Source organism: Hyperoodon ampullatus (genome assembly GCF_949752795.1).
Source record: "Hyperoodon ampullatus genome assembly, chromosome: X".
NCBI classification, from domain to species: Eukaryota; Metazoa; Chordata; class Mammalia; order Artiodactyla; family Ziphiidae; genus Hyperoodon; species Hyperoodon ampullatus.
In genome coordinates, this window is record NC_136913.1 from 47,166,878 (window position 1) to 47,188,532 (window position 21,655).

The 21,655-nt window shown below is 51.8% G+C and overlaps 2 protein-coding genes across 16 annotated transcripts in view; both read right to left on the reverse strand.

The window, feature by feature from the left end:
- The window catches only part of KDM5C (lysine demethylase 5C), a gene marked incomplete at its 5' end in the record, with an annotated part of 32,049 nt that extends 29,341 nt beyond the window's left edge, over window positions 1–2,708 (reverse strand). For all 12 annotated transcript variants that reach the window (XM_079727410.1, XM_079727408.1, XM_079727418.1 and 9 more), the window contains one exon: window positions 2,559–2,708. In XM_079727410.1, coding sequence (XP_079583536.1) covers window positions 2,559–2,708 — 150 coding nt within the window. The remainder of the gene's footprint in view (window positions 1–2,558) is intronic.
- An 8,761-nt stretch (window positions 2,709–11,469) lies between these two features.
- IQSEC2 (IQ motif and Sec7 domain ArfGEF 2) overlaps window positions 11,470–21,655 on the reverse strand; it is a gene marked incomplete at both ends in the record, with an annotated part of 74,998 nt that continues 64,812 nt past the window's right edge. For 3 of the 4 annotated variants that reach the window (XM_079727829.1, XM_079727828.1, XM_079727831.1), the window contains 8 exons: window positions 11,470–12,435; window positions 13,027–13,076; window positions 13,564–13,737; window positions 15,344–15,505; window positions 16,059–16,158; window positions 18,013–18,138; window positions 18,916–19,055; window positions 21,357–21,523. In XM_079727829.1, coding sequence (XP_079583955.1) covers window positions 11,470–12,435; window positions 13,027–13,076; window positions 13,564–13,737; window positions 15,344–15,505; window positions 16,059–16,158; window positions 18,013–18,138; window positions 18,916–19,055; window positions 21,357–21,523 — 1,885 coding nt within the window. The remainder of the gene's footprint in view (window positions 12,436–13,026; window positions 13,077–13,563; window positions 13,738–15,343; window positions 15,506–16,058; window positions 16,159–18,012; window positions 18,139–18,915; window positions 19,056–21,356; window positions 21,524–21,655) is intronic. The other variant, XM_079727830.1, reaches the window with a different exon arrangement.

Consider the following 21,655-nt stretch of genomic DNA (forward strand, 5'->3'; position numbering starts at 1 on the left):
CCCCGCAAAGCAGGTAGGAAACACACGGGACTCAGTGAAGCAGGGGCAAAAACAAACAAACAAACAAACCCAACGACAAAAGAACCTCAAACTAAAACGATATGGCTCAAGCCCAGACAAGCTCCCCATGCCCTCTTGCCTCCCATCAGTAGGGCACTCCCCTCAGCACAGGTAACTCAGGCAGAAAGGTGCTCAAACCCCCAACTCCAGGCACCTTTCTTTCCTGCTGAATCAAGTTCTAGATAAGAATAAGTGCAACATCAAGCAACCTGACAGGAAATGGCAGAACTGAAATCCTAGAACAGGAGCTGTGCATGCAACAGATAGCTGGGAAAGGTTCAGCAAATCTCCCTGCCTGGCTTTCCCTGGGACCTACAAGCTCCCTCATCCTGCCTTCAGTCCCATACTCCCATGTGCCAAATACTCACTACGTCATGATGGTCATAAAAAGGTTGGCTACCTGATGCAGGAAGCAAGGCCCTTCCAAGCTCCCCCGCGTCTCCTCCAGTATACCAACACTCTCCTCTCACCCATCTTCCCCAAGAGTAGCAGTCACCTGCCTAGCAATTCAGAATCCAAATGGCCCTTCAGGCAAACCTTCAATTTCCAAGCACCCACCCATAAAAAGGTTCTCACTCTGGGCCCAAGCACCACTTGGGTGAGTGCTTTAAATTCCAGCCAGAAGTCCCGGCTGCCTAAAGGAGGCCTAGGAGCAGCCCTACCGGAGGGGAAAACAGAACAAAAACCAGAGAGAGCCAGGTCTCCTGGATTAGAGGGAAGTACAGTGTTGGGGGAGAGAAGAGAAGCATAACAAAGGACGGCCCCCTGCAGGACACGGACACACACACACACACACACACACACACACACACACACACACCAGGGACATGTCACCTATCCCACCCCTGGTCCCCCAAAGAAGGGTAACAATACCTGCACAAGGCCAGGCTGCCCCAAGAAGTCCAAGATAGAAAAATGGGATAGAAAATTCAAGCCTCAACTACCCCTTATGTCAGATATGCCTCTTTCCCACAGGCCTGCCGGGCCACTTCAGGGAGTGCCTCCTAGATGCTGTCCAGGACACCAGCCTCTCCTTTCTGCTGGCCTTCCCGGCCTCTCACTACCCACTGCCACTTCCTCACCATGGACAAGGAAACCTCAGAGATCTGTGGCCAAGCTCCAACAAGGAAGAAATTAGCTTACCCAACACCTCCCAGAGGATCCATCTGAAACCAGCCTAGATGTATGGCTGAACACCAGAAAGCACCAAGTTGAATAAGGAGGCCTATGGTGCCCTCCTCAGGTGGCAGCAGGGTTTCCCATTTGGTTTCAGCCAGGAGACACCTACTCAAAAATACCCTGTTCCAGACAAACTCAATTCCTGCCCTTGGAATCCCAAGTGGTGACTGAACAACGCATATCATCATTTCCCCTCCATGCTAGCAAGGTGGCAGCCTATCCTAGCCCTTGGGGGACTTCTCCTGGCCTGAAGCCAGGCCTAGGAGCAAAGATATGCCCTTTGTCACTGACATCTGGGAATCAAGGGTTCCAAAGGAGGCAGACTTCCATCCGTCCATTCTGTTTCTGCGAGTCCAAGAATATCCTATCCTCTGGGGCCTCCTACATCCTGGGACAGGTCAGAGTAGAAATCTTCTGGGAAGGACTCATATACCCCACCCCAAACTGACTGGTCCAAGACTCTCCACAGAAGTCAAGCCTGGGCGGTGATGTGCAGGAAAGGCCCAGATATTGCCTTCGACTAGGAAAAGAAGGGAACAATTCCCTGAACCCATCTCAGGGGAGCCAGATAGAACCTGTGAGACTGATTTCCTGACTGGTTTACCAGCCCAGAATATTATCATAAATGGACTGGCCTGGCAGGGTGTGAATAAATATGAGTCAACCCACATAGGAGCAAACCAATGACCACATCAAACACCTTTCCAGTCACAATAATTACCACTTATCTAGTGCCTACTACACACAGACGCTACCTAGTTTAATCCAATTCTCGAAATAACCATTCATGGGACCCATTTCACAGGCTCAGAGAGATTACGTTACTTGTCCAAGGTCACACAGCTGGTAAGCTGCAGAGTGGAGTTTTGAACTAAGGTCTATCTCCCTTCAGAGCTGTGATCTTTCCATTACACCACACTGCCTGCCTGAACAGAAGTGATGCCAGTAAATTGGAGAAAAGCCTTATTTGGAGCAGCCTTGACCTAGGTGGCTTGGGGTAAACAAGAAATGTGCGGGGTGCCTCTCTGGGAACTCTCCCCGGGGCCACTAGGCATCCCCGTCTTGAACCTTACTAGGAGTAGTTCTGAAGGGCGGGGTGGGAGTTGGGGGGTGCGGGTGGGTCTCCGACTTAGGGCCCTCACACCACGAAAGGACCCCTGGCCCCAGCACCCTTTCTCCGACCCGCTCGCATCCACAGCGGTCCCAGCCACCCCATCTCCCCACACCTCGAGCTGCCCTCCGCTCCAGACTTCTCCGCCCGCTACCCTAGTTCATCATCCCCGGCCTGGTGGCCGGCGACCACCAGCCCAGGGCCTTACCGCAGGTGGGCGGATCTTGCAAATGCCCGACTTCTCGGCGATGGGCCTGATTTTCGCAATGTAGCCGAGAGGGTCTCGGAACTCTGCCCAGCTAGGCTCGAACACCGGGCACTCCGGCGGCGGTAGGAAGTCGTCAGACCCCGGCTCCATGGTGGGCCCTAGGACTGGAGGGCTCGGACGGCCCTTAAGGACTCATGGCGGACGCCGCTGTACGAAGCCGAGACACTGCTCGGGGACTAGGCCCTAAGCGGGGCGGCCGCCGCCCGCCGAGGGCCCAGGGGGCGTGTAGCTGCCGCGCTCTGAGAGGCTCAGGCTGACGTTACTGCTACCACCTCTTCGTCCTGCTCCGTTCCTTCCGAACTCTGCCGCTGCCTCGCAACTACCGCAGCCTTCAACACCACAGTTACCTCCCAACCACCGCGGCCTTCATCGCCGCCGCCGCCATCTTGGTTTGTCAGCGTCTCCCCCCTCCCTTCACCACAACAAACCAGATCCCTCCGCAGGGTGTCCCTCCGAGCCTCGTATAACGTGCGTGAGGCCAAGCCCTAGGGACCCTTCATCCCGTGGAGACTGAGCTGAATCGGCAGGCGTGGGTTCCCTATCAGGAAGCAAGAACTCAAAAGTGCTTCCCAGACTGAGAGCAAATAGTCCACCTCAGCGGCGGAGGAACAAAGTTGTAATTAACAACCGGATCCTCTTTCCGGTGGACCGGCGGTGCACGTTTAAAGGCCAGTTCTGCGCATGCGCGTTATGGAGACAGACCGGAAGAGGAGTTGGCGTTGGTGGGTGGTGGGTCCGAACTGGCACCCCCTCGATGACCTCAGCCCTGGTGGGAGCCCCGCCCCAAGACGCTCTCTTTCTCCCGGGTCTTTCCGGCGTGAGCCACAGAAGGCGGCTTCGGGTGCCTGATTGCAAGGGACCCTTCTGCAGGCCCGCAGATTAGGAGAGGCGTACACAGCTCCCAGCTCTAGGCGCTGATACCTCTGGGGCTTTGAACGAAGGAAGCCGGGATGCTGCTCCCTCCCCGGGGATTGCGGATTTTTTGAATCCTGGGTCCCGAGGAGAGGAAGAAAATATTTATTTTGTCCAAGTTTGCGTGTAGAGGCCTCTCAGAGGTGGGGCTTCCATTCTTAACCCCAAAGAGTCATTGTCAGTCAGCATTTTAATGAACACTTTCAACTGTTATGTGTGCACTTTTATCGTGTCCACATTTGTGGCATGTACACCTACAAACTAAGCCTGAGTGTATCCTACCAGTGCCCACTGTTTGAAGCACCTACTGTTTGCCCATTTGTGAGCCTACAGTGTACTTATCAAATATTTGTGTACATGGATTGTACTTATTGTGTATAGCCTCTGTCTTGCATTTCAGTACCTACTATGTGTACATCTGCTCCTATTGTGTGCATGCTTGTGAGCAGTTTCTGAATAGGTTTATTGCATATACTTTGAGTATCAAACCAGTACTTCGCCCGTATGTCAGACATCTACTCCATTTGAGGAGCTCTAAGTTATTCATCAGTTGTGGGCCTACCACATGTAGTTCGAACACCTACTGTGCACATATTAGTTACATACATGCTGATAAAGCGCTTATTTTATGTTCCCCCATCAGACTGAATTCCTTAAGGGCATGGACCTCGTGACCTTATACATCCTTAGCACTTGGCATGGTAAACAGTAAATTAATGTTGAGTAAACAAAAGAAAAATGAATATTTTTGAGCAGCCTTAGTATATATTGACTAAAAATAATATATACTCTTCGCAAACATTTCCTGGATATATTAAGCATTTGCTGTAAGCATGAATATGTTTGAAGGTGATGGAGAGTGTCATTCCTTCATTCAGTTAACTGTTTCTAATCACATACTATGTCCCAGTTAGGTATATCCTTCTGCCTACTTCCGGACTGAGCTAAGGGCATCCGCTCTGAGGGAGTGGGGAACACTGGTAGGAGCTCACACCCTGGAGTCAGAGAGGCCTGATTTCTAGTCCTACCAGCTCTTCCGTTTTCTAATTATGTGCCCTTGGGTAAGTCCCAACTTATGAAGCTGAACGATGTTGTACGGAGATGATAATCCCTACCTTGCAGGATTGTTGTACAGTACCCGGCATATAGAAGGCCCTCCGTATGTTAACTGTTATTTTTACTTCTGAGAGTCAACAAACAATGTGTCAAAACTCATTAAGAATCTCCTTTGTGTCAGGCATTGTGCCTAGTGATTTCAGATTTCTTTTTTTATCACCTGAACCCTTAGATTGCCTTGAATGTTTGGAACCTTTATCCCTACTTGTCTTGGGAGGAAACTTGTCCCAAGTAATACATATAGTAAGTGACAACCCCTTTCTAGTTTTCTAGGTGTCAGGGGAAACCTCAACCCTTCTCCACCTGAAACACAGGTGAATGACCCAACTGAACAACTGTCTGGACAGGAAACAGAAAGCTAGGTGAGGTCATGCTAATAACAGTAAAAAAACAAAAAAAAACAAAAACAAAAAAAAAAACACTAGTCTCTCACATGTGTAAGCATTTAACAGCCCACATAGCTCTTTCATACCAATTATTTCCCTTAATCTTTGCAACAGTCCTGGGAAAGATGTAGGTCAGTTTACCCATTCTGTAGATGAGGAACCAAGTTCCAGACAGATTAAACAACTTGCCCACTGTTACACGGGAAGTTGCTGCCTCGGGGTCAAATGCTCTTCCTGTCATTTGCTCCTACCAGTGATAGAACTAGGCAGGAGAAGGGTGAGGAGAACAAAGAAAAGAATATGCCAAATCCTAGGTTGAAGGAAGTTTGGCCTTTCCATCTTGAGGCAGCTCAGTGAAGGGCAAAGAGCATGAATTAGGAGTCAGGAGACCAGGTTTGGGGTCTCAGCTCAGCCTAGCATTCCCAAAGCCTTCTCTGAGGTCCTTAGCTGGGACACCACCCGCACCATCCTGGAAGGGCAAATGGAAATTGCATAGAGTCTTTGAAGCCAGTCAGATCCAATTCATTCATTCATAAACATTTATCAAATTCCTACTATGCACCAGGCACTCTTCTGGGCCCTGGGAATATAATGGTGACCAAGACAGACATGGTCCCTGCTTTCTTGCAGCTGACATTCACCTACTGAGATCTACCAAGTACCTCACCTCCATGAACCTTGATCTTCTCATTTATCCAATGAGACTATGTAAACCCTTCCTCACAGGGTAGTTATGAAGATTAGAGATCATGATAACTACCATTCATCAAAGGCCAGGTGCTATGAAATAGGTATTGTTATCCCCGTTTTACAGATGAGGAGACTGAATTTCAGAGAAGTATAAACTTAACCAAGTCACATGGCTAGTAAGTGGCAGAGTACCCAAGTCTGTCTGACTGCTGTACAATTCTGCCTGTAAACATCTCAGATGGTGCCCCCTCCCCCCTCCAAACCACAGGTGCTCAGGAAATGGAATCCTTTCTCAATCCTTGGATCTTGCTGGAGACCTGCCTGAGTCTGGGCACTGCAGGGTTAAAAACTGGGAAGCAGCAGGGAGCTCACCCTGGACTGGGGGTTCGGTTGGCCTCACCCACCCACCTGGAAGAGAGGGTCTGGCATGGAACTGGTACGGAGCAGTGATTGGAACGCTCAGCTGTGCTTTCGACCACACTCACTCCATCCACGTTTTCTGGATGAACTGTAGAGTGACTTTGTGCCTCATTTTCTTGATTTGTAAAATAGGGTCCCTTCCAATTCTGAAGTAGGTATGAGCTGTGAGTTCTAACTCCTAAATAGCTGTGAAATTTACCCCCTCCTCCCCATGCCTTTTTCTAATCTTCTCCTCCCCATGAGAGCCATTTACTATCTCTAGCCTAGATTATTAAAAGAGCCTCCTCAAGATATCAAGGTCTCTATGTGAATTTATGGAGATATATATATATACATATATATATATATATATATAGAGAGAGAGAGAGAGAGAGAGAGGGAGAAGGAGAAATATAGATGCATATTATGTGCTTAATACATATGCATAACAATAAAATGATATATTCAAAATAATGATAATTCCAAATGAATTATGATAGTAGTGGATTATAACTCATTGAGTAAAATAAAAATCCGTGACTCCACACTGATAGAAATAAATAAAATGAGGGCAAAGGGAAAGCTCTTCCTTCAAAGAATGATGGAGTTAGAAAATCATCAATAGATGCTCAAACCTTTTCCAAATAAAAAAGCAACGCCTGAAAACGTAGCTGTAACACTTAATGCCCAAATCTTGGTTCCTAGATGCCATCGTCAATCAGGCATTTCCAGGTCTCCTTGGAAAAAATGGTTGACTCCAGGGCTGGGGCAGGGAAAGTACAAGATGAGCCTGGAGCATCTTGTGGTGCCAGAAAACAAGGAAGTGCTCAAGGAAAGATGGAGACCTGCCAAAAGGACACAGGAGCCAGCTTGGAAGCCTCTTGCTGGCCAAATCTGGGACATTTTGAACATCAAAATAAAGAATGACATTAATGTGTTATAACTCACTGAAAATGGTAGACAAGCATGGTCCATGAGAATATAAATACATAAACATAGGAGAAGGGAAAGCTCTCCTTTACACTGGAGAGCCAACTAATCCATGTCAAAAAAATGATGGCATTGGACAGTCACCATTTGGCAACCTCAAGAACCATCAGCAAATGCTAAAACTGGTGAGTGAAAGTTTGAGGAGTAACAAGACAGTTACATAATGCCAATGCATCTCCTCTCAAGATACTCATTAATTACAGAGGGAAAAATAATAGCTTTACAACAGAGACACTACGTAGCCCAATGTGTCACCTGGTCTTTCTTTAGCTTCTACGGAGACCCCGGAGGCCTGAGGCCTGGGTGAGAAAACCTGTTGGTAACAGAGGAATGAGGATATGGGGACTGCTCACCTCTGCTTTGGGATGTGCCATGCCCACCACCTGGGCTGCCCTCTCGCATTCCTTTCTCATTATTCCGCTAACATTACATACTCGCACACCTTCAGGCTTTTGCACATGCTGCTCCCTCTGACAAATGCCCTCCTTTACTGGGCTAATTCCTACTCACCCTTCAAGACTCAGCTAAAGGAGCGGTTCCAGAAACGCTTACCTGACCCCTGCCCCAAGTTGGGTTTTCCCCTTTCTTTGTGCTCCCACACATGCTGTGCTTCCTTCTGGGCCTGCACTTATTACTATTGTATTGACATCATCCCCCCCAGGCTGTCTACTTCTGAAAGTCTTGTCCTGCATTGCCCAATATGGTAGCCAGTACCCACATGTGGCTACTTAAATTTAAATTTTAAAATTCAGTTCCTCAGTTCAGTTGCAACCAGCCACATTTCAAGTGCTCAATAGCCACGTGTGGCTAGGGGTTACCATATTGGACAGCACAGGTACAGGACATTTCCATCATCACAGAAAGACTTATAACAGGACAGCACTGGTCTAGATAAAGATAAGAACTCCGTGAGATTCTAGGACCTTTGTCCTGTGTTGTGTGTCACCCCTCCTCATCCACATTGCCAAAGAGATTGGCAGTAGAACGTTTGAGGACAGCCAGTGAACTCCTTGTCTTCAGGTCCTCAGGGAAATGGGGAGGTGAGGAGCCCAACACCCCGCCACAGTCTGGATGGTGAGCCTCCAGGGAGAGGGGGAGGGTCGAGCAGGGATGGCCCAGTGCTGGGACTGCAGTGAGGAAGGGAGGAGGAGGAGAAGGTAGGAGAGAGCTGAGAGAAGCATGAGGGGGTTCCAGAGGGGCCTGAAAGCTTGCATCAATCAGTAAATCAACCAATGCCAAGCTACTTTAAGATTTAGCTTAGAAAGAACTGTTCATTCATTCAAATCAACAAACATTTTAGTGTCATCTGTGCTGTGCCAAGCACTGTGCTGGGCAATACTCTGGACAGAGGTGATTCAGACCAGTGTCATGCCTGTGCCAGCTATGGCCTAGTGGGGAAGATAGATAATGATGTGAGGGATCTCAGAGAATGTGATCAAGGGCACTTTGAGAGAAAACCTTCATCAAGGATGTCAGGGGAGTACATCTGGCAGCGGGGAAGGCACAGGTAAAATACTGAGTTTGGAAATTACACACAGATCTCTTCAGGGAGTGGTGAGTGGATGGCCAATGTGTAGGCAAGAAATGAGAGGATTACGGAGATCGGCCGGGGCCACGTGGTGGAGGACTTCCAACGTCAAGGCAAAGGAGTTTGTACTTGTTTCTGTAGGTGGCCGAGAACAGCTGACTGTGTGTCTGGCAGGAGGTAGGCATTTCTCACGCATCTATTAACAACTGCCCTGCAAGACTATTATCCCTATGCTACAGGTGAAAGACCAGGCTCTGAGGGACAAGGTGACTTGCCAGAGGCAACAGTCAAGTCTGACTGAGTACTAAAAGCTGAGCTTTGGGAAGACAAAACGAGCATCAAGCTGAAGGTGGGAGAAGTGGGAACAACCAAAGGCAGTCCAGCTTGGTCCACCAGGGGAGAAACAAAAAAACTGCTGACTGGACTTGATTCTGGACCAAATGCTTAGATGGCCCCAACTGCTGCTTTTGCTTAAATGTGCGTATGAGGAGGAAAACAAAGACATTGATCCCAGCTGCTTAAGAGTGGGGCCATCCAAACTGCTCCCTCTTAGAGGCCATTCCACACTCTAACAAGGCCCTCCAAATATTTACTGATTGCTGCTTCTGGGGACCCTGCTGACCCTAACCAAGAGCCAGTGTCCCCCATTCCTCCTAGGCTCTGCCGAGACCCAGGACATGATTAGTGGTGCTGGAAACGTGTCCATTTTATAGGGAGGCAGTTTTGGGCACTGGAAAAGGGCCTGGACTAGAAGTCAGGAACACCCCATCCTGACTTGCTGTGTGACCTTGGGAAAGACCCTTCCATTCTCTGGGCCTGACCCCTCCTCTGTAAACTAAATGGAGCTCAACTATTTGTTATCTAACATCCCAAGTACATACAAAGAGCTCTTAAAACGGATGTATCTAGACCCCACTTCCTGGCCCAGGTCACCATCCCCCCCCACCACACACACCCTTAAGGACACAAATGTGGCCCAGCTGTGGGGAAGGAGAGAGGGCTCCAGGGCAAAGCCTGGCCAGTCACAGGAAGGGTGAGAATAGATGCCACAAGAGTAGAGGAAGTATCCAACCTGTGAAAGGAAGAGAAGGGAACTAACTTGCTGAGCACCTACTCCATGTTGGCTGCTGGACATTCGTTACCTCATCCCTTCATCACAGTCCCACGTGGCAATGGCTTATCACCCCAAGTTTTCAACTGAGGAAACAGAGACTCGGTTTCCCGAGGGCACTAGGAAGGGAAAACCCCAGGATCTGAACTGGATCAACTCCAAAGCCCAGACCCTTGCCGCTCTGATCTGTCATGCAGATCGTTAATGAAACGAGACAGGAAAACCTCCCTCACCCCCACCTCCCACCCAACCGAAGCATCTCACCCACCCAGTTGCCTGAGCTTCTACCATCAGCGCCTCACCTCCCTGGGCTAAGGCCTCTCTCCCGGGGCTGCACTGCGGGGGAGGGGGCACAAGTAGGAGGCAGAGGCGGGAGGTGAGCACAAGGTCTTTTATGAGGCATCAAATATACATTCTTATATACAAGGAGGAAAAAAGACAATGCCTAAACCCCAGCTCCTCTCCATACAGCCCCTCCCACTGCTGCTCTTCCCTACCCCCAAGCCCTGGGGTCCCTGGCCCTTCATACAGCCAGGGTCTATCTGTCTGTCTGTACTGCAGCCCATGGTGGAGAGGGGAGAGGGAGGCAGGAGCTGAGAAAGGAGCTGGCTATGCAGGGCAAGGAGAGGAGCTGGGGCTTGTAAAAAATATATTTATAATAAATAAACAGGGCTGTAAAAGGGCTGGAGAGGCAGCGGAGAGTTTGGCGGACAGAAGGACTCAGGCATCCTGGCTCCCAGCCCCCACTTTGATGGCTCCAATCTCTGCCTCAGGAAGGACATCTCAGGCTCACGGTGGCCCTCTGGGAGCCCCTCTCCCCAGGGCTGATGCTGGGCGCCCTGCCCCAGCAAGGTGTGTGTGGGCAATATCTATAAAGTGCATCGTCTTCAGCTGTAGGTGGGGTAGGTGTGAGGGAATGGGGGGCATGCAATATGGGTGAGGGAGGGCAGCGCCCTTCTCATCCCAGACCTGAGCCCCCCCCGCCCCAAACCTGTCTGGACTTTGATCAGGATAAGAACGTTGCAAGGAGAGGCAAGGTCCTGAAGCTGAAGAGGTCTGGGCTGGGGCCCACTGGAGAGAGGGCGGAGACTGGCTCCAAAGAGGAAGCACTGCCCCACCTGGGGACCAGCATAAGTGGGGGCCCACCCACCGCGTGCACTGACACTCCATGTCCTCCAGCAGGTGGAGAGACACATGGAGGTGCGCGGCCAGGCCCTGAGGTCAGAGAGAGGGCCGAGCCAGCTGAGGTTTGGCCACAACTCTGCAGAGCTCCCTCCTGGCCCTACGTGGCCAGAGGTGCCCTGGGGAAGCCTTCACCCTCATTGTTCCCAACACCTGCCCTTCCCTACCAGCCAGAGCTGACGGGGAGCTCACTGGCCCGGAGGTCTGAGGCCACCCAACTAGACCTCCGGGGAAAGGGAGGGGGGAGGGTGAAGAGAGGAAAGAGGACGAGGTTCTCCGAAAGGTCCTCACCACTCCCCAGAGCTTGAGAGCCTTGCGTATAGGCTTCAAGTGGCAAGGAGTCTGGAATCTGGAAGGAAATCCCATAGAGACCGTTGGGGGTTAGAGGAGGGGTCCCAAGGCAGGGAGGCAGTGGGGAGGAGGACATGTCTATGTGTATATATGTTTTGGAAAAACTGAGGAAGCAGAGAGGGTGTGAGGCCCCTCTCCTGCAGATTCCCCAGACCTCCCTAGTCCCCAGCTCACACTCTCCGTTCATCAGACCACGGTGCTGATCCGGCTTGGCTTGGCCTTGGGGTTTGCAGTGGGTGGGTTGGCCGTGCCAGGGGGCCCAGAGGCGTGCAGTGGGCCGTGGGGGGAGGTGGGCGGCAGGGGCGAGTGTGGGGTGTGGGGTGAGGGTGGGGGCAGGGGCGGGTAGGAGGGGTGGGGGGGGATGGGTGAGTGCGGTGACAGTGGTGACTGGGGGTGGTGGGGGTGGGAGTAGGAACCCCCTGGTGGCCGGGATCCAGGGCCCCCAGCGGCCCCCGCTGCTGGCATCATCTGTGGGTGGTGGCTGAAGATGAAGTGCTTGGGGCCCTGTTTGTGGGCTGGAGGGTGCTGGGGGGCAGGACTGTACAGGGGCAAGGGGGAGGTGGGCTGGTGCAGGGGGTGGCGGCCATGTGGAGCAAACTGAGGGTGTCCTCCGGCCCCCCGTCTGGGAGCTCTGCCTGGCCGGCCCAAGGTATAGTGCTGGGGGCCTGGGACTGGGCCGTGGGCATGGAAGTGGCGATGCGGCCCCACGGGAGGAGCTGAGGCAGGAGGCGGTGGAATGGAGCCCAGCTGCGGCAGGGGCGGGGGCTGCTGAGGAGGTGGGGGGAGAGGGGGCTGCTGGGGTGGGAGGTAGGGGGGCGGGGCCGGTCCCGGTCCTTGGCAATACTGGGCATGCAGGGCCTGGAGCTTGGACTGCCCATCAGGCAGCACCCCCAGGCCGCCGTGGCTGTGACCGTGGTGGTGGTGGTGGTGGTGGTGGTGGGTGGAAGAAGCAGATGAAGAGGAGGCAGAGGCCTGGCCTGTTGGCGGTGGTGGCATCTGGAAGGGCCCCTTGCCCCGCTTGCTTCCAAATAGGGAGCCCAGGAAGGATGAGGAGTTGGAGACGGGCCTCTGGCTCTTGTACTCCTCTGGCGGCGGGGGTGGGGGCGGAGGTGGCATCCTCTGGTGAGGGCGTGGACTGCTAATAACAGACCCCTGGAAGGGGGGAGGGGTGGAAGTCAGGCCGGTCTAGATGTCCTAAACCCCCAACCCTAAACTCCACCCGGTCCCTGAGGGCTGGAGCTGGGGAGACAGGACCACCCCACGGCATAATGAAAACCAAGTCACAGTCCTGTACTTGTACATGGAGCGCCCCCAGCTTGCAGAGCTCTGCTGTCACATCCACTATCTCATCTGAGCCTCAGCTGGGAGAGGAAGAGTTAGCAGTACCTCCTCCTCATCCCCATTTTGCAGACAGGGAGCATGTTAGGCCCAGAGAGACAGAGTGACTTGCTCAGGGTCAAAGAGCAGGACTTGGAGGTAAGAGCTTCTCTGGGCCCAACTCCAAGGGCACCACTACTTGGAGTCGGCCCTGGGGTTGAGAGGGGGCTTGGGAGAGTGGAAGACAGACGGAGAGACAGGCAGAGTGAGGACAGACAGAGTTGAGGACAGATTGAGAGAGTGGTTGGCTGGGAGAGGTAGCCGCAGGGTTCCCGGCAGGGAAGAGGTCCCCTCCTCTTCTGGGGCTCCACGGGCGGCGGGGCAGGGCTCATGCAGAGGACAAGTGGGGCAGGAGCTGGCACTTACTTCGATGGTGCTGTCCAGCGATCCCACGCTGTTACGCCGCCCCCGCTTCCCTGCACCCACAAGCAAGGAGCCCAGCGTCAGAGCAGCAACCCCCCCTCCCCACCCTGCTGGGCTCCAGAGCTGGGCACCAGGTCTGGGCCCCTCCCGGGGACAGACACCCCTATTCCCTTTCCCCCGCTGAAGAGGGGGAGGTGGGGAGGAGGAGAGGTGGAGGAGGAGGAGCGAGAGGAGGAAAAGATGGAGGAGGAGGAGAGGTGGTGCTGGACAGACAGAAGAGGAAAGAGAGGAGAGGTGGAGCGGCGAGAGAGCGGGGCTAAGACTGTGGCCCCATTCACGCTCCCTGGCCCAAACCCTGGGCTCCGCCTGTTCTGACCCGGCTCCCAGGCCCCCTGCGGCGCGGCACCCAGGGCTCTGGATGAAGGCAGGGTGCGTGCACGTGTGGCGGGTGCAAGGAAGGCTGGCGGTCAGTGATAGGAGGCGAAGAGGACACCCGGTCCCACGGCTCCCCAGCCTGGGCAGGGGCCCCGGGAGACTTGCCTGCATCAGAGAGGTCTCGCAGGGAACTGCTGAGCGCTCCCCGTTTGAGCCCATCGCCTGCCCCATACGTGTCCTCCAGGCTGCTTCGGGCCAGCGTGCCGTTCACCGAGTCCTTGGCCCCTCCGGGCTGTGAGGCGTTAGGCCGCATCATACCTTTCTGCTTCTCCAGCTCCGCTGGGTGGCAGGTGGGGGGACAGGGAGCGAAGGTCAGGGACAGGAGTGAGAGGCCACCTGACTGACCCCAGCCCTCCGTGGGCCTTCCCCCTCCTCACCTGCTCTGTCCTCAGGCCTCCTGCTTCGCCCCCCGGACAGCCAAACCTCAGCTACATCTCCTAAGCACTGCGGCGCCCAGCCCGTCTTGTGCCATCTCCTCCGGCTCAGTCTCCCCTCGTCCCGCTCAGTGTCTGCTGCTCCGGCTCCTCTCCCCTTCCCTGCCTGCTCTCCCAGACCACCCCTACCTTTCAAAACTGAGCTTTACATTGGCTGCTTTGTTCCCAGGAGGGGCAGGAAGGCCCTTCGAGCCTATGGCGAAAGGCGCTCACTCCAGAGCCCTCTCCATTCTCAGATACCTTGCTCCCGAGCAGAGGGCTCCTGGAAGGGCAGGAGCAGGAAACCAAAGGGAATCAAATCATCTATCATGTGCCAGCAGTATGCTGGGTGCTGTGCGTACTCGATCTCTCTCAATCCTTACACCAGTTCAGAGGTAAGTGTTAGTAGCCAGTTTTCAGAGGAAGAAACTGAGAATCCGAGAAGTCACAGAGCTTGCCCAGGGTCATACAGCTGGAAGTGGGGGAGCCGACATTCTGGAAGCAGGTCTGCCTGAGTACAGAGCCCATACTCTCAGCCTTACACTCCTGCCTCCTTGCGGAGGTCACGGAGACTTCTGTCTATCACCCTCCCCTCAGCCTGGCATGCTCACCCTCTCTCTGAATGTCCCCAGGGTCTCAAGGATCCGGTGAGCTGAATGAGTGACCCCGCCTTGCTGAGGAGCACAGCAGACCCTGGAACTGTGAGGGCCTCACTGAGGAGCTGTCCGCTGCCTCTGTCTCTGTCTCTGTCTTTCTCTGCCTGCCTCTTTCTCCTTAACACCATGTTACTTAACTGTGACTGCTTAGCCTGGAGAAGAGAAAACTTAGAGGGCATTGGGAGGAATGAGATGTAATCACTATTTTCCATCATATATGATCAAAATGACTTGATATGGCCCCTGGAGGCGGGGAGGATGGGTCACCAGGACTCAGCTCGGGAACTAGAATGTGGGGAGAGGAAAGGAGAGGCTGGGAAGGGGGCTAACATTTGTCGGACACCTAGAATGTTCAACACTCATGTCCTACGAACATGTAGGACACACATTCCACCTTATGTCATTGAATCTCCACAGCTCTGCGAAGGAGATTTCACCACCCCAATTCCATGTATGAAGAAATTGGGGCTCAGAGAGTCAGGCACCTTGCCCCAGTTTACCCAGATAATAAGTAGCATACCTGGCATCTGAAACTAGAGTCCTACCTCCAATACCCTGATTCTTTTCCCTGCTGCCTTTCAATAGAAGGAAGAGTTGGCTCATAATTAGGGCTTGGAGTAATAATCTGAGGCTGAGAGGTTAATGAGCCCCTTGTCACTGAAGCTATTCAAGCAGGGGATGAAGCGTTCCTGGAATGAGGGTAGGAAGGTTGGACAAGCTAACCCTCAACTCTGAGCTTCTCAGAGGACAGGATTCTTAGTGTTTGCAAGGCACTGTATCAGGAGACGGGGAAGGAGACGTGGCTGGGCTACTCACACTCCACGCGGTATTTCTCCATCTCCTGCACCTCAGCGATGGATTCTCGCAGGTCGGATGTGAAGCGCAGCCGGTCCTGGAGGCTGGGGGCGTTGAAGATGATGAGGACTTTGCGCTCCCCGCCGGGTACTGCAGACAGCAACTTGATCCCAAACTGGTAATCTGTGGGGAGGGGGGAGGTCAGGCACCTCTGTCAGGACTGAAGCAAGGTGGCCCATATGTGAAATAATTTTTTCTAATGTCCAACTCTGACCCAGCCTCTTCTCTGCGTGAGCAGCAGCAGCAGCTCCCCTTTGCTCCAAAGCCCCCAAACTCCTGGTAGTCATGGCCCTGGGTTGTAAAGGCAGACTGAACTCTGGCTGCTCTCTAGAACCCCTTTTCTCATGCCTCTGCCTCTACTCACATTGCTTCTGCTGCCCAGAAGGCCACCCATCAAAGCTCCTCTGGCTTAGTCCTTCAATGCATACCATGATCGCCATCTCTCTGGCCCACCAAAAAACATACATGCTGCAGTTCTCTGCCAGACCATGAGCTCCCCAGGGCACAAGTCATACTACACCCTGGCCTGTCTTACATCCTGGGACCACGTAGATGCCTTGGAGACCTTAGCCCAGTTGTAAAGGAGTCCCAAAACTGGAGGTGGGTGTGGAGAAAGGATGAGCATGAGGGCCATGGCAAAGACTCTTGGGATGCTGGGATCCAAGAAGGGACTCACATGAATTCTGGAAGAGCTGCATGTGCATTTCCACGAGGGGAAAGGACTGACGGAAGCTGTACGTCACCAAGATCTTCTTCTTCTGGAAAATTTTGGTGACCTTCGGCAGGGGTGGGGAGAAAGACAAGAGGCAGGGTTTGGGGTGGGGAATTTCCACATGGCACCTATTGCTTGCAGCTGCCCTCCCCTCTACCCCACCGCCACTAACAGACACATAGACACAAACACACAGACCCACAAGCTGGGGAGAACTGAAGCTTGTGGAGCAGAACAGGAAAGACGGGAGAAAAATGCAAGTTCCTGATGTAATGATGATGCACAACAGGCACTTTCGATTTTTACAGGAACTAACTGAATGCTGCTCCCTCCAGGAAGCCTGTTCTAACACCTCACATAGATTTCCCGCCATTTTCTGAGCTTCCAGGGTGCTGGTTCAGTGCCTTTCACCGCTAGGCTTTAGGAGAGTGCTCTGAATGTGTGATTGCTGGACTGGGAGCGCCAAGAGGAGTCTGGTTTTCATGTATCTTGCCCTCCTGGACCAGACCCGGGGCACATTAGCAATCTTCAATAAAGCAATGTATAGAGTTAACGAGTCTTCTTCTCAACAACCCAAGGTCTTTATCGAGTACTTGGGCACCTGGACTGAGCTAACATAGGTTGTAAACACCTCAGACCACCTGCAAATGGCGTTTAAAAGCACATGATTTGATTTCAGGATGGTTACAGTGCACAGTTATGCAAAGCATCTTTTTAGCCCTTCAGACTGTGAGCTCCCCGAGAATGAGGACCGAGTCTCCCTCATCTCTAGGAACCCAGTGCCTAGCATGGGGCTGGGCACCCACAGTTGTCAGCACATGATGGATGGTGAAACATTTACTCAGTACCTGCGTGGGCCAGGCCCTCCTCTGGGTTAGGCTAGTCCGCACCTAAACTCTTATTTCATCCCCATGACAACCCTGAGATAGGGATTAGCTCTACTTCACAGAGGAGGAAATAAAGGCTCAGAGAGGGCACTGGAGGAGCTTCATCTAAAGCAGCAGTTCTCAACTAGAGGTGACCTTGCCTTCCAGAGGACATTTATCAATGTCTGGAGACATTGTTAGTTGAGGAGTACTACTGCTATCTAGTAGGTAGAGACCAGGGATGCCGTTAAACATGCTACAATGCACAGGACAGCTCTCACAACAGAGTATCCCACATCTGCCCCAAATGTCAATAGTGCCGAGGTTGGGAGACCTGCTCTAAAGGAGAGAAGACCAAGGGAGGGCAGGTCACTGTCCTCAAACCCCTGAGGAGCTGTCTCAGAGCAGAGGGAGAACACTTGTTCTCTGTGATCCCAAGGGTTGAGTGAAGATTATTGTCTCCCACTGGGAGACAGATTCTAGCAGTCACAGCTGTCTGAACGGGAAACCAGCTGCCTTGGAGGAAGGCAGCCTTCTGTGCCTGCACTCATGCAAACAGAAGGCCATGCAGGAAGCTGGCTCCTGCGTGGGGTAAGAGGTTGGACAGGAGACCCTGAACTTCCCTTCCCACCTGCAGAGTCCTCAGAGTCCTAGTTCTAAAAGACACACGTCTACACTGGTGATGAGCTTGGTTTTAAGAATCACTTCAAGCAGCCCGACCACCGGAAGGTTTCAGACTGACCCCAGGGTCACAGGTTCACTTCCTCCAGCCAACCCACTGGGCTATTGAGGTGGGCAGGGACTTTTTCTACCACTTCCCAGATTGTAAGCCTGTCATCTGCCCTGGTCCTCACATTTTCTGCTCCCGTGTGGCTGTCACTACCTCCAAATGGACCCTCCAAATGGTGAAGTAAAGGAGGGGCAGAGGCACTCAGGTCACACGGCAGAGCTCCTTACCTGCCACGCCTCCACCCACCAATGTTAATATGGTTCACACCAGACCCGGGGTCCAAGCTCACCACCTTCCCTCCTTCTCCCCTCAGTGCTCATACCACAAGGAGATCGTTGAAGAGGAAGACCTCTCGCTGATGCAACCCTAGCCTCTGTGGGCGGTTTGGATCTGGCACCTCATAGAGCTGGCAGCAGCAAACCAGTCGACGGTGAGGAAGAGACAGGACCTAGATAGGCATGAAGAAATAGGTGTCTGCAAGGCCAGCCCACCAGCTTCAGGCATCTTAACATTAACTGCAAGAGGAAGTTCACCTCTGGTACATATCACTGTCACTCTGACACACGAGTCTAAGCAACTAAGCCTCGGCTTATCTTTGTCCCTGCAGCTCCCTGTGTCTGGAATGCCTTTCTTGCCCAGCTCCCTATGGCCACGTTCCACCCCTCCTCCAAAGCCCAGTTCCAAGTTCTCTTTTCCAAGAAGCCATTCCTGATCTCCCTGGGCTGAAAATGACCTCTCCCTCCCGTGTACTCCCCTAAATTAACCTAACTATAAGGTGAAGGTATTGTGTCTTTGTCTGACACCTCCCCACCCGGTCTGGGAGTGCTTCCAAGGACAGAGATCACATCTTATTCATATCTGTGTCCCCAGTGCCAATCGAAATGCTGGGCTCAGTGGAAAGGCATCTGTAAATGTTTGTTGACTGAAAGACTAGACTGTGTTCTTGGCTTTGGTCATCAGCTAATTATTATCTTGGCTGCTCACTCGGGATGGACAGGCAAAACCAGAGGTGTGAAGGATGCTAATGTTTATACAGCACCCATGATGTGCCTTGCCATATGCCAGATGCATTCCCACAGAGCATCTCACTCAACCTGCCCCACCACCCCTGAGGAATGCATCACCACCCACTCCATTCAGCAGTTGAGGGGAGCCTGGGGCTCAGAAAGGGGCATGGACTCACCTCCCAAACCCTGTCCCTTCTGTAGTCTCCCAAGGCGCTTACCGGTTTCTTGCCCACAATCATGCGCTCCACGGCCTGCACCTGGGACACGTGGTCGTCATTGGTCCGCAGCTCACGCCCCTGGATGCGCTGGTAAATACCCACCAGGAGGTCTCGGGGGATGTCTTCACCGTTGTCAACCCCTGGGTGGAGGGAATACACAGGAATATATAGTATACACGTGGGGAGTGGGTGGCAGGGATTCTCCACAACACCCCACACCCAAGCGTGGGCCATAACAATGGCCAGGACTGGAGGGAGTGGGCACCCTCGGTCCCTTGGTCAGGATCGGGCCAAGAAAGGCGACCTTCAAGATTGTCAGTTGCTTTCTTCCCCAGGGTGGGGATTTTATCTGAACAACTCAGAGTACAGTGTGACTAAAACAATCAGACACTATTTTTGGCTTTTCTAACTAGCAAAAATAATGTTAAATGATGATATCCAGTGTTAGTAAGAGTTCAGGGAAGCAGGCAGATATACTAACGTTAACTATTTTGGAAGGTAATTTGGCAAGCCTAAGTATTCAGTGATTCCTCTTCTAGGAACCTACTCTAAGGAATTACTCAGAAATATGTGCAAAGATATATGTATAAGTACAACTTATGGGAAAAATTTGAAACAACCTAAGTTCTAACAGCAGAAGAATACTTAAGTAAAGTTGAGTATACCTGTTTCATAAAATAACCTACAGCTATTAAAAATTTGATGTTTATCAAAAAAGCATGAGAAAATTCCTGTAGCAAGTTAAGTGAAAAGAGCAAGATAATAAATTGCATGTACAGCCTGATCTTAACTGTATAAAACGTTACATGTGCACAGGAAAAAAAGACTAGAATACACCAAAATATCAACCATGGTTGCCTCTAGGGGGCAGAATTTTGGATGGTTAAAATTTTTAATAACTTTCTATATTTCTAAAATTTCCAGAATGAGCAGGTATTTATTTCATTTGTTTGCTTATTTATTTAATAATTGGAGGGGGAAATATATACACATATACATACATATATAAAATATGTATATGTATATATGTATACACACATACATATACACACATATACATACACACACACACACACACACACACACAAAGAGAAAGAGAGAAAGAGAGATAGAGAGAGAGACAGAGGGGGGGAAGGGAGAATGGATGAAATGAATGAAGGAGCGAACGAACGACTAATGGCAGGATTTTGGGAGACAGCTCCGGATGGCCTCTGATCTGTCTAATTCCCTCCTCTCAAGTCTACCATCCTTCTGATTGTCTGCTGAGCGAAACCCACTCACTCTTCTCTCTAAACCTTCTGCTAAAGAACATGTTTTCTCCTTTAGAAATGTCACACCTCCTCCTTGGACAACAGGTGCTAAAGGAACAGCCTTCATCACATCGCCTTTTTACCTCAGCTGCCAGAGAGCTTAGAGCCCAATCGTGCAAACCGCGACAGTCAGCAAATTTGTCTTGTCTGTTTGTTTTTCCTCAATTATACGTCCCTCTTTCATTTCTGTTTAAATAATCCTAACATCTGTGCAATTTTTAGTAGGCTGCTCTTTGGTGAGAGGCAGGGCTTGACATCGATACAATAAACTGAGAAAAAAGGCCAAGGTGACACCTTTCATCTGGTACTCAAGGCTGCTGGATACTCGTTCCAACTGACCTTACCAACCGGATTGTCCACCCGCTCTTGATTGTTCTTCAAACAACTTTACGTTTTCCTACCTCTGTGCTTTTGTTATTCTTACTGCTAGGTAAGCCTCCTCTATCACTGTTCCATCACATTATCTGTGCCTTCAAGAACCACCTGAAAATGAAAATACTGCTTCCTCCAGGAAGTATATTGGAGGTAGGCTCTCTCTCCCCTGAGCTCTGACTGTACTTTTGGCCTGTCTGACATCACAGTTCACTTCCTGTCTTGTGCTGGGTATCTCTCCCACAAACGGGGAGCCCTCTTAGGGCAGGGACTGTGGCAGATGCCCCTCCCCGGTCCTTAGTGCCCACCACAGGGACTGGGACACATGAGGCACCCAGTGTCAACTGCCTGGCTGGTTGGTGGAGTGAATACATGAATGCATAAGTGGAGGAAAGGGTACCTAAAATAAACGAGTCTTTATGGGCATAAATAAACAAGGGAGGGAAAGAGGGAGTGATGAGTAAACAGACGTGTGAGTGAATCAGTGTAAGTTCCGTAAGAGCCAGGGGCTCGCACCTCCTGTTCAGGACCTCCTAATCAGTCAGTATTCAGTGTGGGAATGAATGGATGGACAAATGACTATCTATTTGAATGAATTAACAAGTAAATGCTGTGGGCACATCCAGCCTTGGCAGAAATTCAAGCTAATTTCCAGGGAGCAGATGTGATCTCCCTCTTCCTTCCCCACCCCTGCCACCCAGCCCACTTTCCCTTCCCAGGTAAAAGACAGGGAAAGCTGATGGGGAGGTCTGGGGTCACCTCTCAGGTTCTTGATGAAGTCATCTAGTTTCATCTTGCGTTCAGCCTTGACGCTGGGACTGTACATGTCGGTATTGAGGAGGATGATGGCAAAAGCAAGGATGAAAATGGTGTCTGGATTCCGGAACTGGCGCACGAGAGCTGGGTTACACACACAGTACCGCTGGCTGCAGGACAGGAGGGGTCAGGGCCAGGGTCAGGCACCAGTAATCTCCACCTACCCACTATCCTCCCATCTGGCACCACCAACTCCTTCCTCCAAGACACACTCCCAAACGCTTTGGGTCTCTCGTCTTTCT